The sequence below is a fragment of the Marmota flaviventris genome, chromosome 3 (assembly GCF_047511675.1).
Source record: "Marmota flaviventris isolate mMarFla1 chromosome 3, mMarFla1.hap1, whole genome shotgun sequence".
Classification (NCBI taxonomy): Eukaryota; Metazoa; Chordata; class Mammalia; order Rodentia; family Sciuridae; genus Marmota; species Marmota flaviventris.
This window is the reverse complement of record NC_092500.1, coordinates 51798125-51816930: the sequence shown is the minus strand read 5'-3', so window position 1 is coordinate 51816930 and position 18806 is coordinate 51798125. Positions and strand designations below refer to the sequence as shown.

The 18806-nt window shown below is 35.1% G+C and overlaps 1 protein-coding gene across 4 annotated transcripts in view; it reads left to right on the top strand.

Moving 5' to 3' along the window:
- Positions 1–18806, top strand: part of Msrb3 (methionine sulfoxide reductase B3) — a 163987-nt gene that overhangs the window by 39945 nt on the left and 105236 nt on the right. For all 4 annotated transcript variants that reach the window (XM_027929618.2, XM_027929633.2, XM_071609699.1 and 1 more), the window contains 2 exons: positions 7936–8044; positions 9630–9707. In XM_027929618.2, the coding sequence (XP_027785419.2) occupies positions 7936–8044; positions 9630–9707 (187 nt within the window). The remainder of the gene's footprint in view (positions 1–7935; positions 8045–9629; positions 9708–18806) is intronic.

Below are 18806 nucleotides of genomic sequence, written 5' to 3'. Positions count from 1 at the left end.
CAATTAAAAATTTTTAACATGCAAGGAAAATATAGAAATGTAAAATGTGGCTTCTATCTTACAGTCATTCAGGTGAATTATTAATGACTATTTTATCAGGATGAATGAAGTGGTAAACTGCTCATTGCTTCCTTTCAAGAAAATCATGCAACTTCATACATGAGATTTTACTATATTTAGTCTGGAAATTTAAGTCATACTAATAAGCTTCAGATACTGTGGAAAATATATTTACTCTGCTGACTCACAGAAAACATTTGCATATTTCCCCCCTGAATTTTAAAACTCCCTTATTTCTCAGAATCTCAATTTTTCCTCATTCGAAGATGAATCCACATTTTATTCTGTTTTTTTTTTCCTTTAAATTAGCTGATAAAGCTTACATGAAAAAACTATTTGTATACCTTTCACTGGGATAGGATACTTACCACTTTGACTTGTACACATTTGATCACAGCCTATCCATCAGCTTCTCCTGATGAAGTTCTTTCTCTATTTGGATCTTCTCTGGCACTCTGGCACTGTAGATGCTGTTTCTACAAATTTGAATTTCTTTATTCTAGTTATAACTGGACATGGCCAATCTAGGTGGGCAAAGTTTAAGAGTATTAACGTCCTCTTTTTGTTAACTCTTTTTATGCAAAATCTGGCACATACCTTTACTACGGACTTCACATCAAGAGTAATTAATTGTTTTTATCTTTCCTGCTAGTGTGTGTATGAGTTCCTCATCCAGGAACTTTATTTATTTTTAAATTTTACAATGCTCATCACACACTCTATCTCACTGTCAAGATGTTAATAAATAGTTGTAGGAAGTATGAATATTAATATTAAGCTGAGCACTTTTTTTTGTACCAGGGATTAAACCCAAGGGCACTCAACCACTGAGCCACGTCCTCAGCCCCCACCTTTTTTTTTTTTTTAATTTAGATGCAGGGTTTTGCTAAGTTGCTTAAGGCCTTGCTAAATTGCTGAGGCTGGCTTTGAACTTATGATCCACCTGTCTCAGCCTCCCTAGCTGCTGGGATCACAGGTGTGTGCCATTGTGCCCTGCCTGAACAGTTTTTATCTTCAAGGAATTTACAGTGTGTTTGGCAAAATGAAGTAGAAACAACTGAAGATGTTTCAGGATGATTGCACAGTACTGTATATTCTCATGCAAATAATGCCTTGCCTAGTAAATACACTAATGCTAAAGTTGGTGGTAGGGGCAAAGTTAACAGGGTACGTAGGGTAGGGTATGTAGGTTTGGAAGGAAAACTTTCTTGAAATGTCTTCTGAGTTGTTCAATTCATGCCTTCAGTAAGGAAACCGGAAGACCAATTTTATCATTCAGCTATGCACCTTTAAGACATATGGTATTGTTTAATTCAAGAAATTTAAAATGGTATGTTGCCTTGGCATGGTTACCATATCCATTGATGTTAATTAGAACTCTGTGCATGCATAAGTAAAATATAACTAAAACTGATGTGTAGATTTATTTTATGTGAAGTAAAAGAAAAACAGTGAGAAGGTATGAAATGTGATTATTATTATGCAATCTAAGATATAATTTTTTCTCACATTCAGGAAAGGAAAAAGAAATCTTCCTTTAAAAGAAACAACTGTTTGCTATTTGACTCCTAAGATTTGTACTTTTATTTTCAGTATGTTTTATTTAGGGCTTGGAATACAGATGAAATTGATCTGATCCTAAATGTACAAATTAAGAATGTCTTTAAACAAACAGAAACTCAGTTGAGGTACTAATTTTATAGTTTTCTTAGTTATGGATGTTCTCTGCTGTTACCTAGAGGATTACTTGGAAGAGGTGACTTAATGTTTCAGAAGGGGAACAACACTGTTTGGCCAAAGTTTTTTATTTTCTGTGCTCATCCAGATTTCATCACCAAAAAATATCTGTTGAGTATCCTCTTACATGTAACTCCAGATTGGGAATGATGGTCTTTAGTCTAAATAGCATGGCATTAAGTAGACAATACAAATTAGCAGAGTCTGCACGATGATTATAGATTCAGGGTTCAGCCAGATATATACTGAGAGCTCTTTTGAGGTATAGCACTTTCCTAAAAAGATGTCACTACGAATTCTCTTGGAACTTAAAAAAGTAATGTTAGATAAGGTCCATATTAAGATATGTATTTGTAAATTTTCTCATTTAAAAATACATTCTTTGCATGTTTGAATTGTTGCTTACCTACTGTGTTTATATTCAGGGTTTTGTACTTGCATTCAAGTGACCTGTCTCTTCCTCTGCCAATGGTGTTTAACATCTTAGTGTTTTCATCTCTTGGGTTGGCTCCTTCCTCTGAATGTTTGAAAAGCTCTTTCCAGATATCAGCACAGCCAGCTTTCTCTTCTCCTTCAGGACTTTGTTCAAGTGTCACCTTTTTAGGAAGAACTACCTTTACCACTCTAACATTAGAATGCTTACTCCTAGCACTTTCCATTTTCCTTGCTCTGCTCCAGGTGTCCTTTTTTCCTTGCTGCATACTTACCACTATAGGTATAAGGTTTAAATTATGTAAGTCTACATAATTTACTTACTTATTTTCATTGTGTTTTGTCTGTCTTTCCTTACCACTCTCAGAATGGGAGCTCCATGAAAGCAGGATCTTTATTTTATTCTCTGGTGTATACTGATGCATCAGATTAATGTCAGCGTAGTAGGTACTCAATAAGTAATTAATGAATAAATGAACATGTTTTACTTAACATAGTACCTGGAACTCTATAAATACTCAACATTTTTATAACTTAGATAATAAAAAGTTCTGGATCAATGGGCTTCCAAGTAAGCTCTGCAGCCCTAATTTTGTGGAAACCAGAGGCCTGAAACAGTGTCTTGACATCATAAATGAATGTTTTTCCTATATGTCTATTCCAACAGAAGAATGAGAACAATTGGGTATATTTCTACAAAAAGGGAACCTTTATTCCCCCTAAGGTTTGCAGTAGTTTTCTTAAGGCCTCTATTGAATTACTAGAATGCAAATGTGCGCACGCATGTGCACACACACACACACACACAGACACACAGAATAATAGTTCGTGGTATATATTTTGTTTAATTTTGAAAGTGGATTAGATTTGTATTTTATAAATTCCTACCTTTTTAGCAATTCTAATACTATCAAGTCTAATACTATCAAGTTTGTTCAGTTTTCAATATGACAGACTAATAACTAATTAAAAATTAAAATTTATAGTGAAAAGTAAAGTATAATTTTATACTACCTTTAAATACAGCAGTAAGCTGTATTTCAACTAATAGTAAACTATTTAAACTTGAACTTTACTGTTTTAACCTAGTAAATTCAAAGAAAAACAAGATATTTTTATTCTTACTCATTATTTTGGAAAAATATTTAATAATTTGATTCTTCTGATCCTTGTACCAAACTTAAAATTATAGGATCTTTAAGTTTTGTTTTCTTTTCACACTGAAATATAAAATTTATGACTTAAAAGTGCTCTAAGCATTTTTAGGTAGCAGTTCTGATTTACTTCTTAACAGGAAGTTGAAAAGCCTTTTAACATTTTATAGACTCTGTGAGAATCCTCTATGAACCTTGTCACTGACCCTGTGTTAAAGAGTGAATATAGGGAGAGCAGACATTGGCTAATGACAAATATATTTACTCTTCTGGATGTGATGCAGTGATTCTTACTTCCCTAACCCCTCATTATCTTCAGTTGTTAGTGATAGTTTTTTTTTTAAACTGAAAGTTATTGTATAACTTGAGAAAAAAGAATGTTGTTACTTAATTTTTCCTGACAGAAAACACAATGACTTTGGGCTTTGCAGTCCAACAGCTCTGAGCTTCAGTTGAGTTGTCTGCTTAGTAAGTTAAGATCTATACTTTATGAGTATCAGTTTCTGTATCTGTAAAATGGGCATGGCAGCTATCTTCTATGTGCTTGGAAATGTGTTTGACACATAGTAGAACTCAAGTTTTAATTTTACTTTCTTCCTTCACTTCCTATTTTTAGCATTTTCTTGAGGATACCTTCTGGGGAAAATACCCGTCTGTTGTAATTACATAAAAATTAATTACTCATAAAATATTGAAACACATGGAAATACCTCACTTAGCTACCTTGTAAAATTCAATTTTAACTTCAGAATTTTCTGCATTCAGAATGATAATGTGATATTGCATTTAGTCAGACTGAGTTTTGTGTATACGGTTTGCTGTGGTCCTTAGAACAGGTATGAGGGTGATAGCATGTAGTCAGAGCAGTTGACTGGTCTAAGGTCTCATTGTTCAGAAGCAGCAGAAGCAGAAGTGAACTACTGCTTTAAGTTTATTTCTACTTATAGCAGGAGCTTAACATTGAAAAGAAAAACAGTTTTGCTTTAAGGCAACAACGTTGAACAAAGTAAAAGAGACTTTGGGCATATTTCAGTGAATAAATACCTCTGGTTTGGGTTCCAGATAGATTTGCTCTATGCCAAGTTTACTCTGTAAGGAAAGGGTTATTATTAGATACCGAAGGGACAATATTAACTCCTCAAATATTCCTGTGTTGCTATGTATGCGCACTCACTCACTTGTGCCTTCAAAATATACTATTAAACATTTAAATAAAGGGAAACGTCTTTCCCTAACATACTTCTAAGCCAATTTAGAGGTCATTGAACAGATGTCGTATAATACTAATGTTAAATTACCCTGTGTAATAAGAAAATTACAGTACCTAAGTGAAGATAGTAAAGGGAAACCATCCAATGAATTACTCTAGAATTTCAAAATGAAATGATATCTTTAAAATTAACAGTGGCACCATATGACTTCAGGAACGTGAGTCTGATGGGGGAAGGAAAATCAGAGAGAGACAAAAGGGAAGTTTTTCTGTGTTTATGTATGCCAATTTTGGGTTTTGGGTTATGCTAGAAGAGCTAATGAAATAGTGTAGCTTTCAGTTGTTCAAGTGTTATATTATTATTATTAAACTACATGGCAAGACATTTATAAAATATGATAAACTTCTCAATGAGTTGTTTAATGTAAAATCATAATAATTATTTCTGAAGTATATATACTTCCTTTCACTATTAGGTATTCTTTAAAAGTCTAATTATTTTGAGAACATAGTATGACCAAAGAGTAGAAAAGGTATAAAGTTTGACAATTTTAAATAATCACTAGCATTTCTTAGAGAACAAACCTCACTTACAGTTAGGAAACAATATTTATATTTAAGGTTGAAAAGCCAGGATGTAGGAAAATTTTGCTAATTTGGAAGATGACCTTTAAGTGCACCAAAACCAAATAATTTGTAGGCTATGACATAGGGCACATTCCTACAAAATTTGTGTGAATACTGCTTTAGTGGTTCTTGAAAGACAAACAAAGAAAGCTGGAATGAAATCTTTATTCCCCTCCTAAATAAGACGGAGACTAACAAAGGAGTACAGCAGCACTCTTTCAAAGCTTGCCATTCAAACGAGGTCTCTGTAGCACAGTTAATGAGATGGTTCATAGTAGAAAACAATCTGTTTTTAAGAATGTTTAGATCAAAAGTAATTTCTAATCTATGAAATAAAGTCTCTTCAATACCCTTCATTCACCAGTAAAGCTTTTATGTTTGTATTATTTACTTCAATCAGATGTTTTCAATTTCACCTTTTTTTCCCCGTTATACAAATACTTGACATGGTTCATCAATACTGACCAACAGTTTTATTCTTTTTCTTCAGAAAAGTGAGATTTTTGAGAGAGGGGGGAATGAAAAAGAGAGAAACATCTTTGTCTAAACGATTTGCAAGCATCTGTGCTTTAAGCTACTTTTTATGAACACTCCTTAGTAAATGACTCAAGGTAAAAAAGCAGAAAAGCATCCAATGTTAGGAAATTGCAATCCAATACCATGTAATTTAAACCTGCAGTTGCTTCTCTTGTACTAAATGACATACAGATGGGTAGCTTAGTTCTCTCAACTTTGGGAACACAATTGGCCTTTTTGTATGAATGAACATATATTAACAAAAATATTTTGGACAGAATTGTTTAATTCTAGTGGTTTGGAGTTTAATTATCTATGCCATTGGAAAGTATGATTCGAACCAAGATATTTTGTCATGTTAAGTTTGTAATTAATGTTTTTTTTTTTTTTTGACAGAATTAACAAAGATACAACCTTTCCAACAAACAAACAAAGTAACTTTTAAGAGATCTATGGTGATTGAGGGGAAACCCAGCTATCCATGGTCAACTGATTATTTAAGAAAGAGCTGTTCTGCATTCAGGCCATTGAGAGGCTTGTTCTGACAGAACAGACATTTCTGTTTACCCCTTAGACAATAGTAAAAATTCAAGTAGTAGGGTTTTGGACAAAGCCTAGTGTAAAATGAGGCCCAGTGAGATGAGACACCCAGCTGCCATTTGTGATGTGCCAGCTGTTCTGTGGCTCTTTCCAGGCTGGGAAGGGCCAGGGTACTTCATGGAAGGTCAGCAGAAGAGCTGTTGATAGCTGAAGGCCTACACTCACGCTTACCTTTCTATTCAGCTATTTGCTCTTTTCCTGCCTCTGCATTTTTTGATAGAGAATTAGCCACTGTGTCTTGGTGGCCTTGATTCTGGAAGCTGATACCCTTCTTCAATCCCACAATCAGAGTAACTGGTTAGTTAATTTTTTCAAGTTTAACTTCAATGCTCTCACATTCTATGACATTACGGACCTTGAGAGTAAAAGAAGTAGAAAGCATTTCCACTACTAACTCATATTTCTTTATATTTCAAAAGAAATTGAATTTAACATTGAGGAAACAAAGCAAACTTTCTTTTAGAACCTTCAAAACATTCTATGACATCTTTTCCTTTAGGACAATTGGCAGCTTCTTTCCCACTGTGACGGAAGGCAAAGAAAAACAGCTTTCTTGCAGTGAGTAATGGCTGCTCTGTCCTGGAGCTGTATTTCTTTTCAGTCACTTGTGCAGGTAAAATAAAATACTACATGTAAACAGGTGTTTTCTGAACATTTTACTGCAGTCTATACAGAGTGAAATAAAAGCTGCTATTGTTAATAGGGTCACATTAATAAAAGTATTTCACTATCAAATACATATAGTGAAGTCTTCCTAGAGATACTTTGCAAAAATCGCATTCACTTTACCTTTGTCTTTCTCCTTCTCTGTTTTTCTCACTCTTTCTTTGGAACTTATTGAATCTGCATTAGTATAAACGCCTTCTGTTGTCTGTTGAAAGTTTCTTGTTGCCTGTTTAAATGTCTTTAAAGAAATGTTTATTTCTAAGGACTCTACAGAACCTAGAGAAGAATCTGATGGAATCATAGAGAAAAACAATTCCTGGTTGTATAAAAATAAATCTTCAGGGTTCACAGAAAAATAAGAAGGATGGTAGTTAAATCATACAGAATTGGAATTGAGGATGGTTTTAAGCTATTCTATCAAGCTGCAGAATTATTTAATGGAGGGTTATGGTTAACTTAATATGCCCATCATCTTAAACATACAGTGTGAATAATTGTAAATAGACTGTGTCTTGACTTTTTTTTTTCTTTTTATAGTGCTGAAGATTAAATTCAGGGCCTCCCATATGCTACCACTGAGTTACATCCCTAGCCCAGCTGAAATCCTTTTTTAAAAAGGAGTTTCAGGGTACTGGGAAACAAAGGATGTAGCACCATCTTGTGAATGTTCAATAAGTTTTAGTATCACATGCTAGAAGCTTTTGCTGTAGCACATTGTCACTACTCCAGTGGAATCACTTGGATCTTAAGAAACATTCTTTTTAAACTTAGAGAAATAATCAGCTGCAGTTCAGGTAAGATTTTCTAGTGCACCAGGGACTGGTCTGGTCATTGACAAGTGACTGTAGAAGCTGTGCTATGGCGTCCAGCCAAAGCAATTATTTAGGATTCAAGCTAAAAAGCCTCCTTCTCCCATATCCTCTCTCTTTCCAGGGTCATGTAGGGATAAAAAGAACTGTAAGGTGGTCTTTTCCCAGCAGGAGCTGAGGAAGCGGCTAACACCCCTGCAGTACCATGTCACTCAGGAGAAAGGGACTGAAAGGTAAGGTGAGCTGTAATAAAAAGTCATTAAGCAAGAGCTAGTTTTCTTCATCTCCTCCTTTGAATCCTCTTCCTTGCCAATTAATTTAAAGAGTTCTCTACTTATTTGCTAAAGTCTGCATTTGAAAATGTCATTGTGTAGGTTAAGACTAAGTTTTATTTGTTCTTTCCTCCATTTAATGAGTACTGTATCTTATGTAAAGTCATGGGCTTTTGTTAAGGGCCTGTTTTTAGTTTACTACAAAATGTGTGGAAGTAATAGCGATTTAGGTATATTTTTTGGGAAGACATCACAGTAAGCAAAACCATGAGGATATGGAGCCATGCCAGGATGCCGAAATTTTGAAGGTGGCCATTGTAAGTATAGACGTTTTGGCTGCAAAAAGAAGGTAGCATAATTTAGTTCCTTTCTACCCCACTCCAATTTCTTTTTGAAGCACATGTGGAGAAAGTATTTATTGGCTCATTTGTGGTTGGAATGTCAAAAATTTTCAATAACTGCCCTCACATGGCTTTGGTCCTTGGAAGTTCGCCCTAAGTCCTGAAAAAAGAGTTTGTTCACTTCCAAGACTGTTTTTAGTGAATAAAGTCTCTCTCAGCTGATTCCAGCTCAAAAGTAACTTGCCAAGGTCCAATGATTTTGTTGTCTAATTTATACCATGGAGCCTGGCATAAGGCTGTAACTTACCTGTGATCCAGATTTATTAATGATGTAACTTCTTGTTTTCATTCATGAACTGAAAGAGCTCTTTACCACACATGGGATCCTTGTTAATAGGCAACACTCTCTTCCTGTCACAGTATCTACTGTTTACTGAATTTACCAAATGTTGAATCTGACAAAGTCCACCCTCACTGTACAATGATCTAGTGGTGGACTTGGGACTCAACTCTGGAGGACTTCTACCCGTCCTGTTGTGTGCATGACTAGCAAAATGATTTAATGCACACAAACAACCAGAGATTAGGTCATTCTTAAAAATTCTGTTTATAAAAAAAATTGGACCTCATAAAGAGGGTGAAAGGATAATAAAAACAAGCTGCAGAGCACATAGACTTTTTGTTGGGCTAGCACAGCTGATTTGTATTAGCTGAATGACCTCCTAGCCTTTAAGATTGTTAACTTAGAAAAATATTCCCTTAAAGCTGCAATATTCCTTTTCAAACCAAAAAATAAGGCTCCTTCCACTTGAAGTCTCAGACCTTTCTGCATTTTCTGGTATACTCTTGGACACTGTAGAGTAGCAAAAATCTTATGTAATAATGTTTTTTTTTTTTTTTTTTTTTGTGAATCAAACTATAGGCCTTTTTTAATTGGAAAAAAATCTTCTAAGCATTACATAACTAGATGACTTGATTTTTTGATTTAACCTACACTAGTTTGGAGTAGTTATATGCACATTTTATTATATGGGTTTGAAGTATATTAGTATTGTTCAGATTTCCATATGTTGGGTTTGTTCTCATTTTAGGACAAAAAGCCCTTGAAAGATTTATTAGAGAAATGTATTTTAAGCATACATGTTCTATAAGAAATGATGCTAGCTTTGCTTAATTTTTTTGATGATCTGTTTATTATTTATCAGTGCCTTTGAAGGAGAATACACACATCACAAAGATCCTGGAATATATAAATGTATTGTTTGTGGAACTCCGTTATTCAAGTAAGTATATTAACAACCTGTAGGTATGGGCATGTCACAGATGGCAACAAACTAGTTATTGCTTGTTCACCTTGGAATCTTTCCATTACTATTTTTTTTTTTACTTTTATCTTTTTCTATGTCTGTTTACCTCCCACAAAACAAAATATTGACTTTCATGGTAAATTACTAGTGTGATAGACAGATTTTTCACTATTTAGATTTTTAAAGTATCCAACATTAACTTATTCATCTCAGTAATTATTGTGTATAAGAGAGCTGTGAAAGAGATTTTGGTGAACATAGAAATGTATGTTTATTGATCAATTTTTTTTAATATTTTCAAGTGATGTCCCTAAATTTATTTATTGGACTATATTGAAAGGTCTTCATGTACATCTTTCAGATATAATAATAACTACCAAGTAGACTATTTATACTTCTTCGATAAAGAGAATACCTGTACTGAAAGTAACCTGAGAAGTATTAAGGATACTTATACACAGATAAACAAATTATATAAATATGAGGTTAGCCATTTTTGCATTGATTTAAAAATCTTTAAAGATCCCAACAGTTTACCATAAAATGGAGATCACATAGACTTTTTGAACAAAATGGTTAATTCAGACAGTGCATTCTGGAGAGTATAGATCTTATTCAAGAAAATAAAATCTTTACCAAAAATTTATTTATATAGGTGGAGAAAATCCTAGAAGCCCTAATTTCTCCATGGGGTGGCTAATTTGGGGAAATAAAAAGAAAGCTTACTTGAGAGTAAATGTCATGTATTTAAAACAGAATTGCAAAGTTTCTTAGGGGAAATGAATAAACAAGAATTTGATACTTGTAGCATGTAAAACACACTTAATATCTCTCCCATAAATGTTTCTCTTTTAAAACACTAGCATTTACAGATTTTCCAGAAATAACAGGAAATAGTAGTTTCCTTGAACTTTTCTTAAATTGCGAAAACCTCATTTCACGTTAGTGTTGGTTCAGAATCTGTTCTGAATTCGTACGTATTTATTATTCATGTAAAAAACTGGCCCTTCAAATTGTCACCCATTTCCTTTCAGAAAACACAGGTCCTTATATTTCAACACCTTTAGCTTGTGTTAAAATAATTGATATAACACTTAAGATAGTTGCTGAGCCATGTTAAACTTGTTAATACCTCAAATGGTAATAATTGGCTACGTCCCTTTTGCTTTTTATTTAAGATCCTCCATCTCTTTCACTATCATGTGATTCACTAATGTATTGTATCTAAGGAAAACTTACTTTTTAAAATAAGAAACAGAACCACTATAAGTGAAGGATTTAACCCATGTGAGACTTTTTTTTTAAAGAGAGAGAATTTTTAATATTTATTTTTTAGTTTTCGGCGGACACAACATCTTTGTTTGTATGTGGTGCTGAGGATTGAACCCCGGCTGCACGCATGCCAGGCGAGCGCGCTACTGCTTGAGCCACATCCCCAGCCCCCCATGTGAGATTTTGAATCACGAATCCTAAAAGCAGGACTCTTATCCATACATAGGTACTGGTAGGAATCAGGTTTCACATTCGGTGTGACAATGCCTTGATTTCCTTTAGCAATCTTGGAATGAAATCTTTTATTTTATAAATTTTTAAGCAATATGGTTTAATTATTTTTATCCTACATCTTTTCTATGAGGTTTGTTTGCTTCTCCCATCTTGGTTTCTTATCTATTTGGGGGAAGATTCCCTGCTGTTTCCTTTTCTGGAGATGGAGTAACTCATTGGTCTGGTGCATTAGTCTTCAGACTAGAGAATGTGTGCCCTAGGTACCCACAAGGCTCTCCAGGAGCCCTAGGGCATGGATAGTTTTGAGGGAATCTATTTTCTGATTCTCAACTTCTGTATGTGTGTTTCCTAAAACTGATGTATCTAAGAGCCTGTGGTCTGCTGCTTCTTCCTTCCTATGTCTTCTATCAAGATCATCTTTCTCCCTTTTCATGAAAGATGTCAGATATTATGTCTCAGATATTATGATGATTTATTGTCCTTGGGTATGATCTCTAATGCATTAAGTAAAATAATGCGTCAGGAAAGCATTACTTCTGAAGGAGAGACCCCAAAAAGCAAGATAAAAAGCATTGGTAAAAATATTGAAATAGTATTTTGTCTTGGCAAGGCTCCTGGCACAACTCAGTCTACCTCCCTGTCTGCTCCTCTATCTGTGACCTGTGGCCTTTCTATCCATTTTCTTTCTCTTTTGGGTACCAGGGATTGAATCCAGGTGTGCTTAACCACTGAGCCACAAATCCAGCCCTTTTATTTATTTTTATTTTATAAATAATTAAAAAAACTTTTTTAAAAATTTTGAGACTAAGATGCTTAGGGCTTTGCTAAGTTGATGAGGCTTGCTTTGAACTTGTGATCCTCCTGCTCAGCCTCCTGAGCCACTGGGTTTACAGGTGGGTATCACCATGCCCATGGTACACATATTTTCAGGCTTATTTTCTACCCACTTTTGGACAGAAAACAAGTCTGATTTGATTAATTTGTCTTTGAGGACTGGTTTGCAAATTACTTCATAAATTGGACTTCTCTGTTCATTAAATAATCTATATATGTAGCTCTCAAGTGTTGGCAAAAATGAACATGCATATGATATGCAAAACAACAGAAAATTCATCTTTTGTAGTTATTTAAATTAATGATAAAACATTTAGCTGTTAACTTAAAATATATGAGAAAACATGTATTAGCAGGAATGGTAAACATGACTCCTGGTGCTGTGATAACCCAAGGAAAAACCTCCTTCTCCTTCCTGCCCCATATCCCCACTTTCATTTCCCAAGAACTGAAATCTGGATGAATCTATATTTACTAAATGTCAGAAAAGTCTTTAATGTGCCATGAGGCTGGAAGCCTCTGGAACTTTCTGGAAATCCACCTTCTGGAATTTGCTGGTTATCTGTTCTCTAGGGTTCCTGGGAAAGCTGTTGGCAGCAAGATGTCTCAGTGGAGGCAGTTCCTTACAAAACCTCAGCTGAGAGGAGAGCTAGGGGGAGCTAGGTGCTGCTGATTGCTGTGAATTGAAAAGAGCATCTGGCATGGCAGGATCCTGGCACTGTAGACGCTGCTTGTGCTGCAGCAGCTGGGCTCTTGGGAAGCCATGTATGCTAAAAAGGCCAGATGATGGAGAAGCTGTTTGCTGTGCAGGAATCAGGTGTTGGAGAAACTGGGTACCTTGAAGGAGTTGGATGTAGGAGACACTATAGGAGCCTATCATTGGAGAACCCAGCCACAGTGCAAGAGCTGCCTAGAAGTGGAGAAGCTCTGTGTGCTTCAGGATTCAGATGTTCAAGAAGCTGCATGCACTGAAGGAGCCTGTTGAGCAAGCATACTCAAATCTGGAAGGAAAAATGTTTTCCTTCAGCAGCCTCTCTTCTGTGTCCTCTATGGGCAAAGCTTAGCATCATGCTAATTGACAAAGAAAAGATATTTTCAAGGGCCCAGCTCCATTTTAGCAGAGCAAAAGGACGATAGATTTTTAGGTGAACGGTAACAAATTGATAACTGGCACAAAGTCTATATATTTTTTTTCAGTTTTGTTTTAGGGATACATGTTCAGAAGTTTGAAAGCCACCCACTAGTCTAGTCAATTAGTGATCTTACTGTTAAGGTTCCTGTAGGTAGTTGGTTTCTTCATGCTTTGTATACAAGGTAAAGGAGACAGTTGGGATATGGGGTTATGGGTATGCATGCACATTTGTTTGTCTGTGTGTGTGTGTGTAGTTAGAAAGAGTCGAGAGAAGAAAATTAAGCAAATGACTAAATAGAGGAACAGCATGAGAGATAGCAGTAGGAGGAAAATAGAAAAGAAGGAAGAAATACAAAGTTCGGAATTTGAAAATGTCTTGCTATTAGTATAACTCATATCTGTTATAGAATTCACACTTATAGTAGTGTGTGCATATATGTGCATAATCTTTTTCCTTTACTTAACTGATGTATATGTATTATATTTCCTTACAAAAAAGGTTATTCAATTATTCTTATTTCATTTTCAAATGTGTATGCTACTCAAAATACATTCCTTCTCTAAACAATATGCTGCTTTTTTACTGCTTACCAAGTACAAGAACCTCATTCACAGTCTTCTTATAAACCAAATATGTAATTTATTCCATGGTTCATGTTTTCTTCACATTCACAAATTTTACCAAGCTAGTTTATTTCTCATATAGTACTACTATTTTCACTCAGTAAATTAACTGACAGAAGCAAGATGTTCTCACCTCTGGTTATTTGAACTTTTAAAATTTCATAAAGTGAATTTATTACTCATCAGATAAACCAGAGAAAGCATTGGTAAAATAATTTAATTCAGAAAGTATTTTTGACCACTTATATCATGCTTTGGCTAACACTTTGCCAGGTGTTGGGAACAAATAAAATAAATTTATGAAATATTTTATTCTCAAGGTACTTATGGTTTTGTTCACATAATATGAAAAATAGCAGTTATAAAATATGGCAATATTAATATTAGCATCTATCTGAACATTCTTTTTCTTTTTGAAATTCTACAGTATGTGACTTATGGCAAATATGTTTGCCATTTCTTTTTTAATTTTATCATGTAAATTTTTTATTTATCTCTGACAGATGCAATACAAATCTTATTACATACATAGAGCACAATTTTTCATATCTCTGGTTTTATATTCATACCAATTCATGTTTTCATACATTTACTTTGGATAATAATGTCCATCACATTCTACCAGCATTAATTACCCCATATCCCTTCCTTTTCCCTCCCACCCCTCTGCCCTATCTAGAGTTCCTCTATTCCTCCCATGCTCCCGCTCCCTATCCCACTATGAATCAGCCTTCTTACATCAAAGAAAACATTTGGCATTTGTTTTTTTGGGATTGGCTAACTTCACTTAGTATTATCTTTTCTAACTCCATCCATTTACCTGCAAATGCCATGATTTTATTCTCTTTTATTGCTGACTAATATTCCATTGTGTATTTATGCCACACTTTTTTATCCGTTCATCTATTGAAGGGCATTTAGGTTGGTTCCACAGGTTAGCTATTATGAATTGTGCTGCTATAAACATTGATGTGGCTGTGTCCCTGTAGTATGCTGTTTTTAAGTCCTTATAGACCAAGGAGAGGGGACAACTGGGTCAAATGGTGGTTCCATTCCCAATTTTCCAAGAAATCTCCATACTGCTTTCCATATTGGCTGCACCAATGTGCAGTCCCACCAACAGTGTATGAGTGTACCTTTTCCCCCACATCCTCGCCAACACTTATTGCTGTTTGTCTTCATAATAGCTGCCATTCTGACTGGAGTGAGATGAAATCTTAGAGAGTGGTTTTGATTTGCATTTCTCTAATTGCTAGTGATGATGAACATTTTTAATGTATTTTTTGATTGATTTTACATTATCTTCTGAGAAGTGTCTGTTTAGGTCCTTGGCCCATTTATTGATTGGGTTATTTATTTTTTTGGTGTTTAGCTTTTTGAGTTCTTTATATGCACTAGTGATTAGAGCTCTATCTGATGTGTGAGGGGTAAAGATCTGCTCCCAAGATGTAGGCTCTCTATTCACCTCAAAGATTCTTTCTTTTGCTGAGAACAAGCTTTGTAGTTTGAATCCATCCCATTTATTGATTCTTGATTTTAATTCTTGTGCCACAGGAGTCTTATTAAGGAAGTTGGGACCTAATCCCACATGATGGAGATTAGGGTCTCCTTTTTCTTCTATTAGACACAGGGTCTCTGGTTTTATTCCTAAGTCCTTGATCCATTTTGAGTTGAGTTTTGTGCATGGTAAGGGATAGGGGTTTAATTTCATTTTGTTGCATATGGATTTCTAGTTTTGCCAGCACCATTTGTTGAGGAGGCTATCTTTTCTCCAATGCATGTTCTTGACACCTTTGAATAATATAAGATAATTGTAGTTTTGTGGGTTAGTCTTTGTGTCCTCTGTTCTGTACCATTGGTCTACTCATCTGTTTTGGTGCCAATACCATGCTGTTTTTGTTACTATTGCTCTGAGTATAGTTTAAGTTCTGGTATAGTGATGGTACCTGCTTCACTCTTCCTGCTAAGGATTGCTTTAGCTATTCTGGGTCTCTTATTTTTCCAGATGAATTTCATGACTGCTTTTTCTGTTTCTATGAGGAATGCCATTGGAATTTTGATCAGAACTGCATTAAATCTGCTTTTATATGTAATAGGAAGGTATTTGACTACATTAAGTGGGGCAAGAATTCATGGAGGAAATGCATTTTTTAATTAGTTCTAATCAGTTGTGCATTACAGTAGAAAGCTCTTCGATTCATTGTACATAAATGGAGCAGAAATTTTCACTTATCTGGTTGTACGTGAAGTGGTGTTACACCATTCTTGCAATTATACATGCACCTAGGGTAATGATGTCTGTTTCATTTCACCATTTTTCCTACCTTCTTACCGGATCCTTCCTCCCACCCTGGCCCCATCCAGAGTTCCTCCACTCATCCTATGTCACCACCCCATTATGGATTAGCATCCACTTATCAGAAAAAACAGTCGGCCCCTGTTTTTGGGGGGATTGGCTTATTTCACTTAGCATGATGTTCTCCAACTATGCATTTGCCTGCAAATGCCATAATTTTATTCTCCTTTAATGCTGACTAATATCCCATTGTACCACAGTTTCTTTACCCATTCATCTATTGAAGCATATCTAGGTTGGTTCAAGACCACATTTTACTAGGCATGGAGATTTCAGTTTTTCCCAGGGGGCGTATGCATGGTAGGGAATATCATGCGAGAAGAGAAATTAGAGATAAGATCAAAAGTGGAGTTTTCAACGAAATAGAAGACCAGTTGAATAGGAGTGGGGAGGAGGGCTATGCTGGTGTTGTAATGGTAGATATAGCTGGAGTTTATAAAGCAGTATTGGCTGGGCCGGTAAAGGTAAGTCCTTGGATACCAGAGAAGATGTTTAAATTCCTGCTTGAAATCTTTTAAGCTCTGGAATCTTTTCCTCCATGAAGCCCTTTGATGCTTTCAGGATGAACTTTATTGTCCCTACTTTCTGCTCTATAGCATGTTGTATGCACTTCCATAATTGCGGTTTCTAGTTTTTTATGAATTATCTGTTTATGTAATTTCCCAATAGCAAGGCCACGCCCTAGTCATTTTTTTATCTCTATCCCCTGACACATAATAATCCCTAAATATTTATTTGTTGATCACATGCAAGCTAAAATTTGTTAGATAGATTGTGGGACAATTTTGAATAAGGGAATAGCATGATGAAAAAACCACCATAGTAATGAATTGGACATTATTACCTTAGGTACATGTATGATTGCATGAATGGTGTGACTCTCCTTTGTGTACAACCAGAGAAGTGAAAAATTGTGCTCCATTTGTGTATGATGAATTGAAGAGCATTCTGCTGTCATGTATAATTGATTAGAACAACAAAAACAACAATAACAAAAAACCCACCATAGTGCTAAAAGATGGATTTCTGGGAGTAAAAAAGAAGGACATGGGATTGTAACAACTTCATTGGGAACTTTTCTGTTAGCCGATAAATCTCAACATTATCCATGTACAAACAGCTCCTGATAATTTTGTTCTAGACCTGAAGTACCACATAGGATAGTTAATATCCTGCATACATTTACTTTGGAAGACTCTGAATTGAGTAACTCATATTATACAGGTTCATTAATAATAAATAACAATTTTACTAAAATAAAGACTAACACTTAATAGTACTTACCACATTGGCAGGCAAGGTTTTATGTACTTTATGTATATTGACTCATTAAATCTTCACAACAACACATTTTATAGATGAAGAAACTGAGAAAGGATAAGCAACTTGTAAAGATTAGTCAGCCAGTATACAAGCAGATTTAGAATAGTCACATTCAAATTTTTAAAAAGAGCATAAAAAATTATAATAGAATGCTTTACTATTTTATTTTGGTCACTCTAGTCTGGTTATTTGGCTAGCATCAGAGCAAATAGAAAACATACTTCTATCTTGATTCTTTGATAAATCTGTCACAGTACTTAAGTTAAAAATCGAACATTGGGGCGAGGGCTATAGTTCAGTGGTAGAGCACTTGTCTAGTACAGATGAGGCACTGGGTTTGATTCTCAGCACCACATAAAAATAAAGTTATAAAAAAGTATGTATTAAAAAATTGAAAACCATCTCAATTTGGGAAGAATTGAATCAATAGTAACTAGATCCATTATGGCATGTCATCAAGAAGGACTGTTTCAATCTGGTGGTATCCTTAGAATCTTGATGATATCCAAGAAGTCCCTTGGAATCTTGACAGGATGATGCAGCCAAGGTTCAGAAGCCATGAGGCCATTTAGCATCTGGGAGGTCGGGCAGCAGATAGATTTATGGGGAGGACTTTAGTAACTGAAACTGGGAGATCATTTAATTTTCACTTAGTGATTTCCCATTACATTTTTCTCAAGTTACTGTATTACACATTTTCACCACTTTTCCCTCACCCCACCATCTTCTACATTTCTTAGAAGCCTGATGCCAACTGATATCAGTAATCCTAAATGGTTTTCTATCAGTCTGGAAATTCCTTCCCTTTCTTCATCTTCATCAAGTAATCAGAACAGGCACTGGCTAAAAGCAAGTGGTAGAACTTGTTGCATATCAGCCCAGATGATCTGACCTCAAACTCATTATCTATAAACTGGGGAAAATAAAACCAAACAAATATAAAAACTAAATGTAGAAAAATGCCTATTATATTTCAGTATTCAACAAATATTAAATGACTTGACCAAGTTTTGAGAACATATCATACTAATACTATAGCCTAAAAACTTCTTAAAGTGTGAGAAATTAGGGACTCTGATATTAGAGTCTGCTTACAGAAGATACTGGTGTGATGAGTCACTGTTCCAGATGTACTGCTACATTTCAAATGGAACTCTGCTGCAAAACTGTTCACACATGATGCTACATTTCACATGAGCCTCCTCTGCAGTTTTATCCTAGGCTACCAGAAAATTTAAGCCCCCTTTCAGCTCTTTAAGAACATAATCCCTTTTACCGAGAACATTCCAGCTCAATGCCA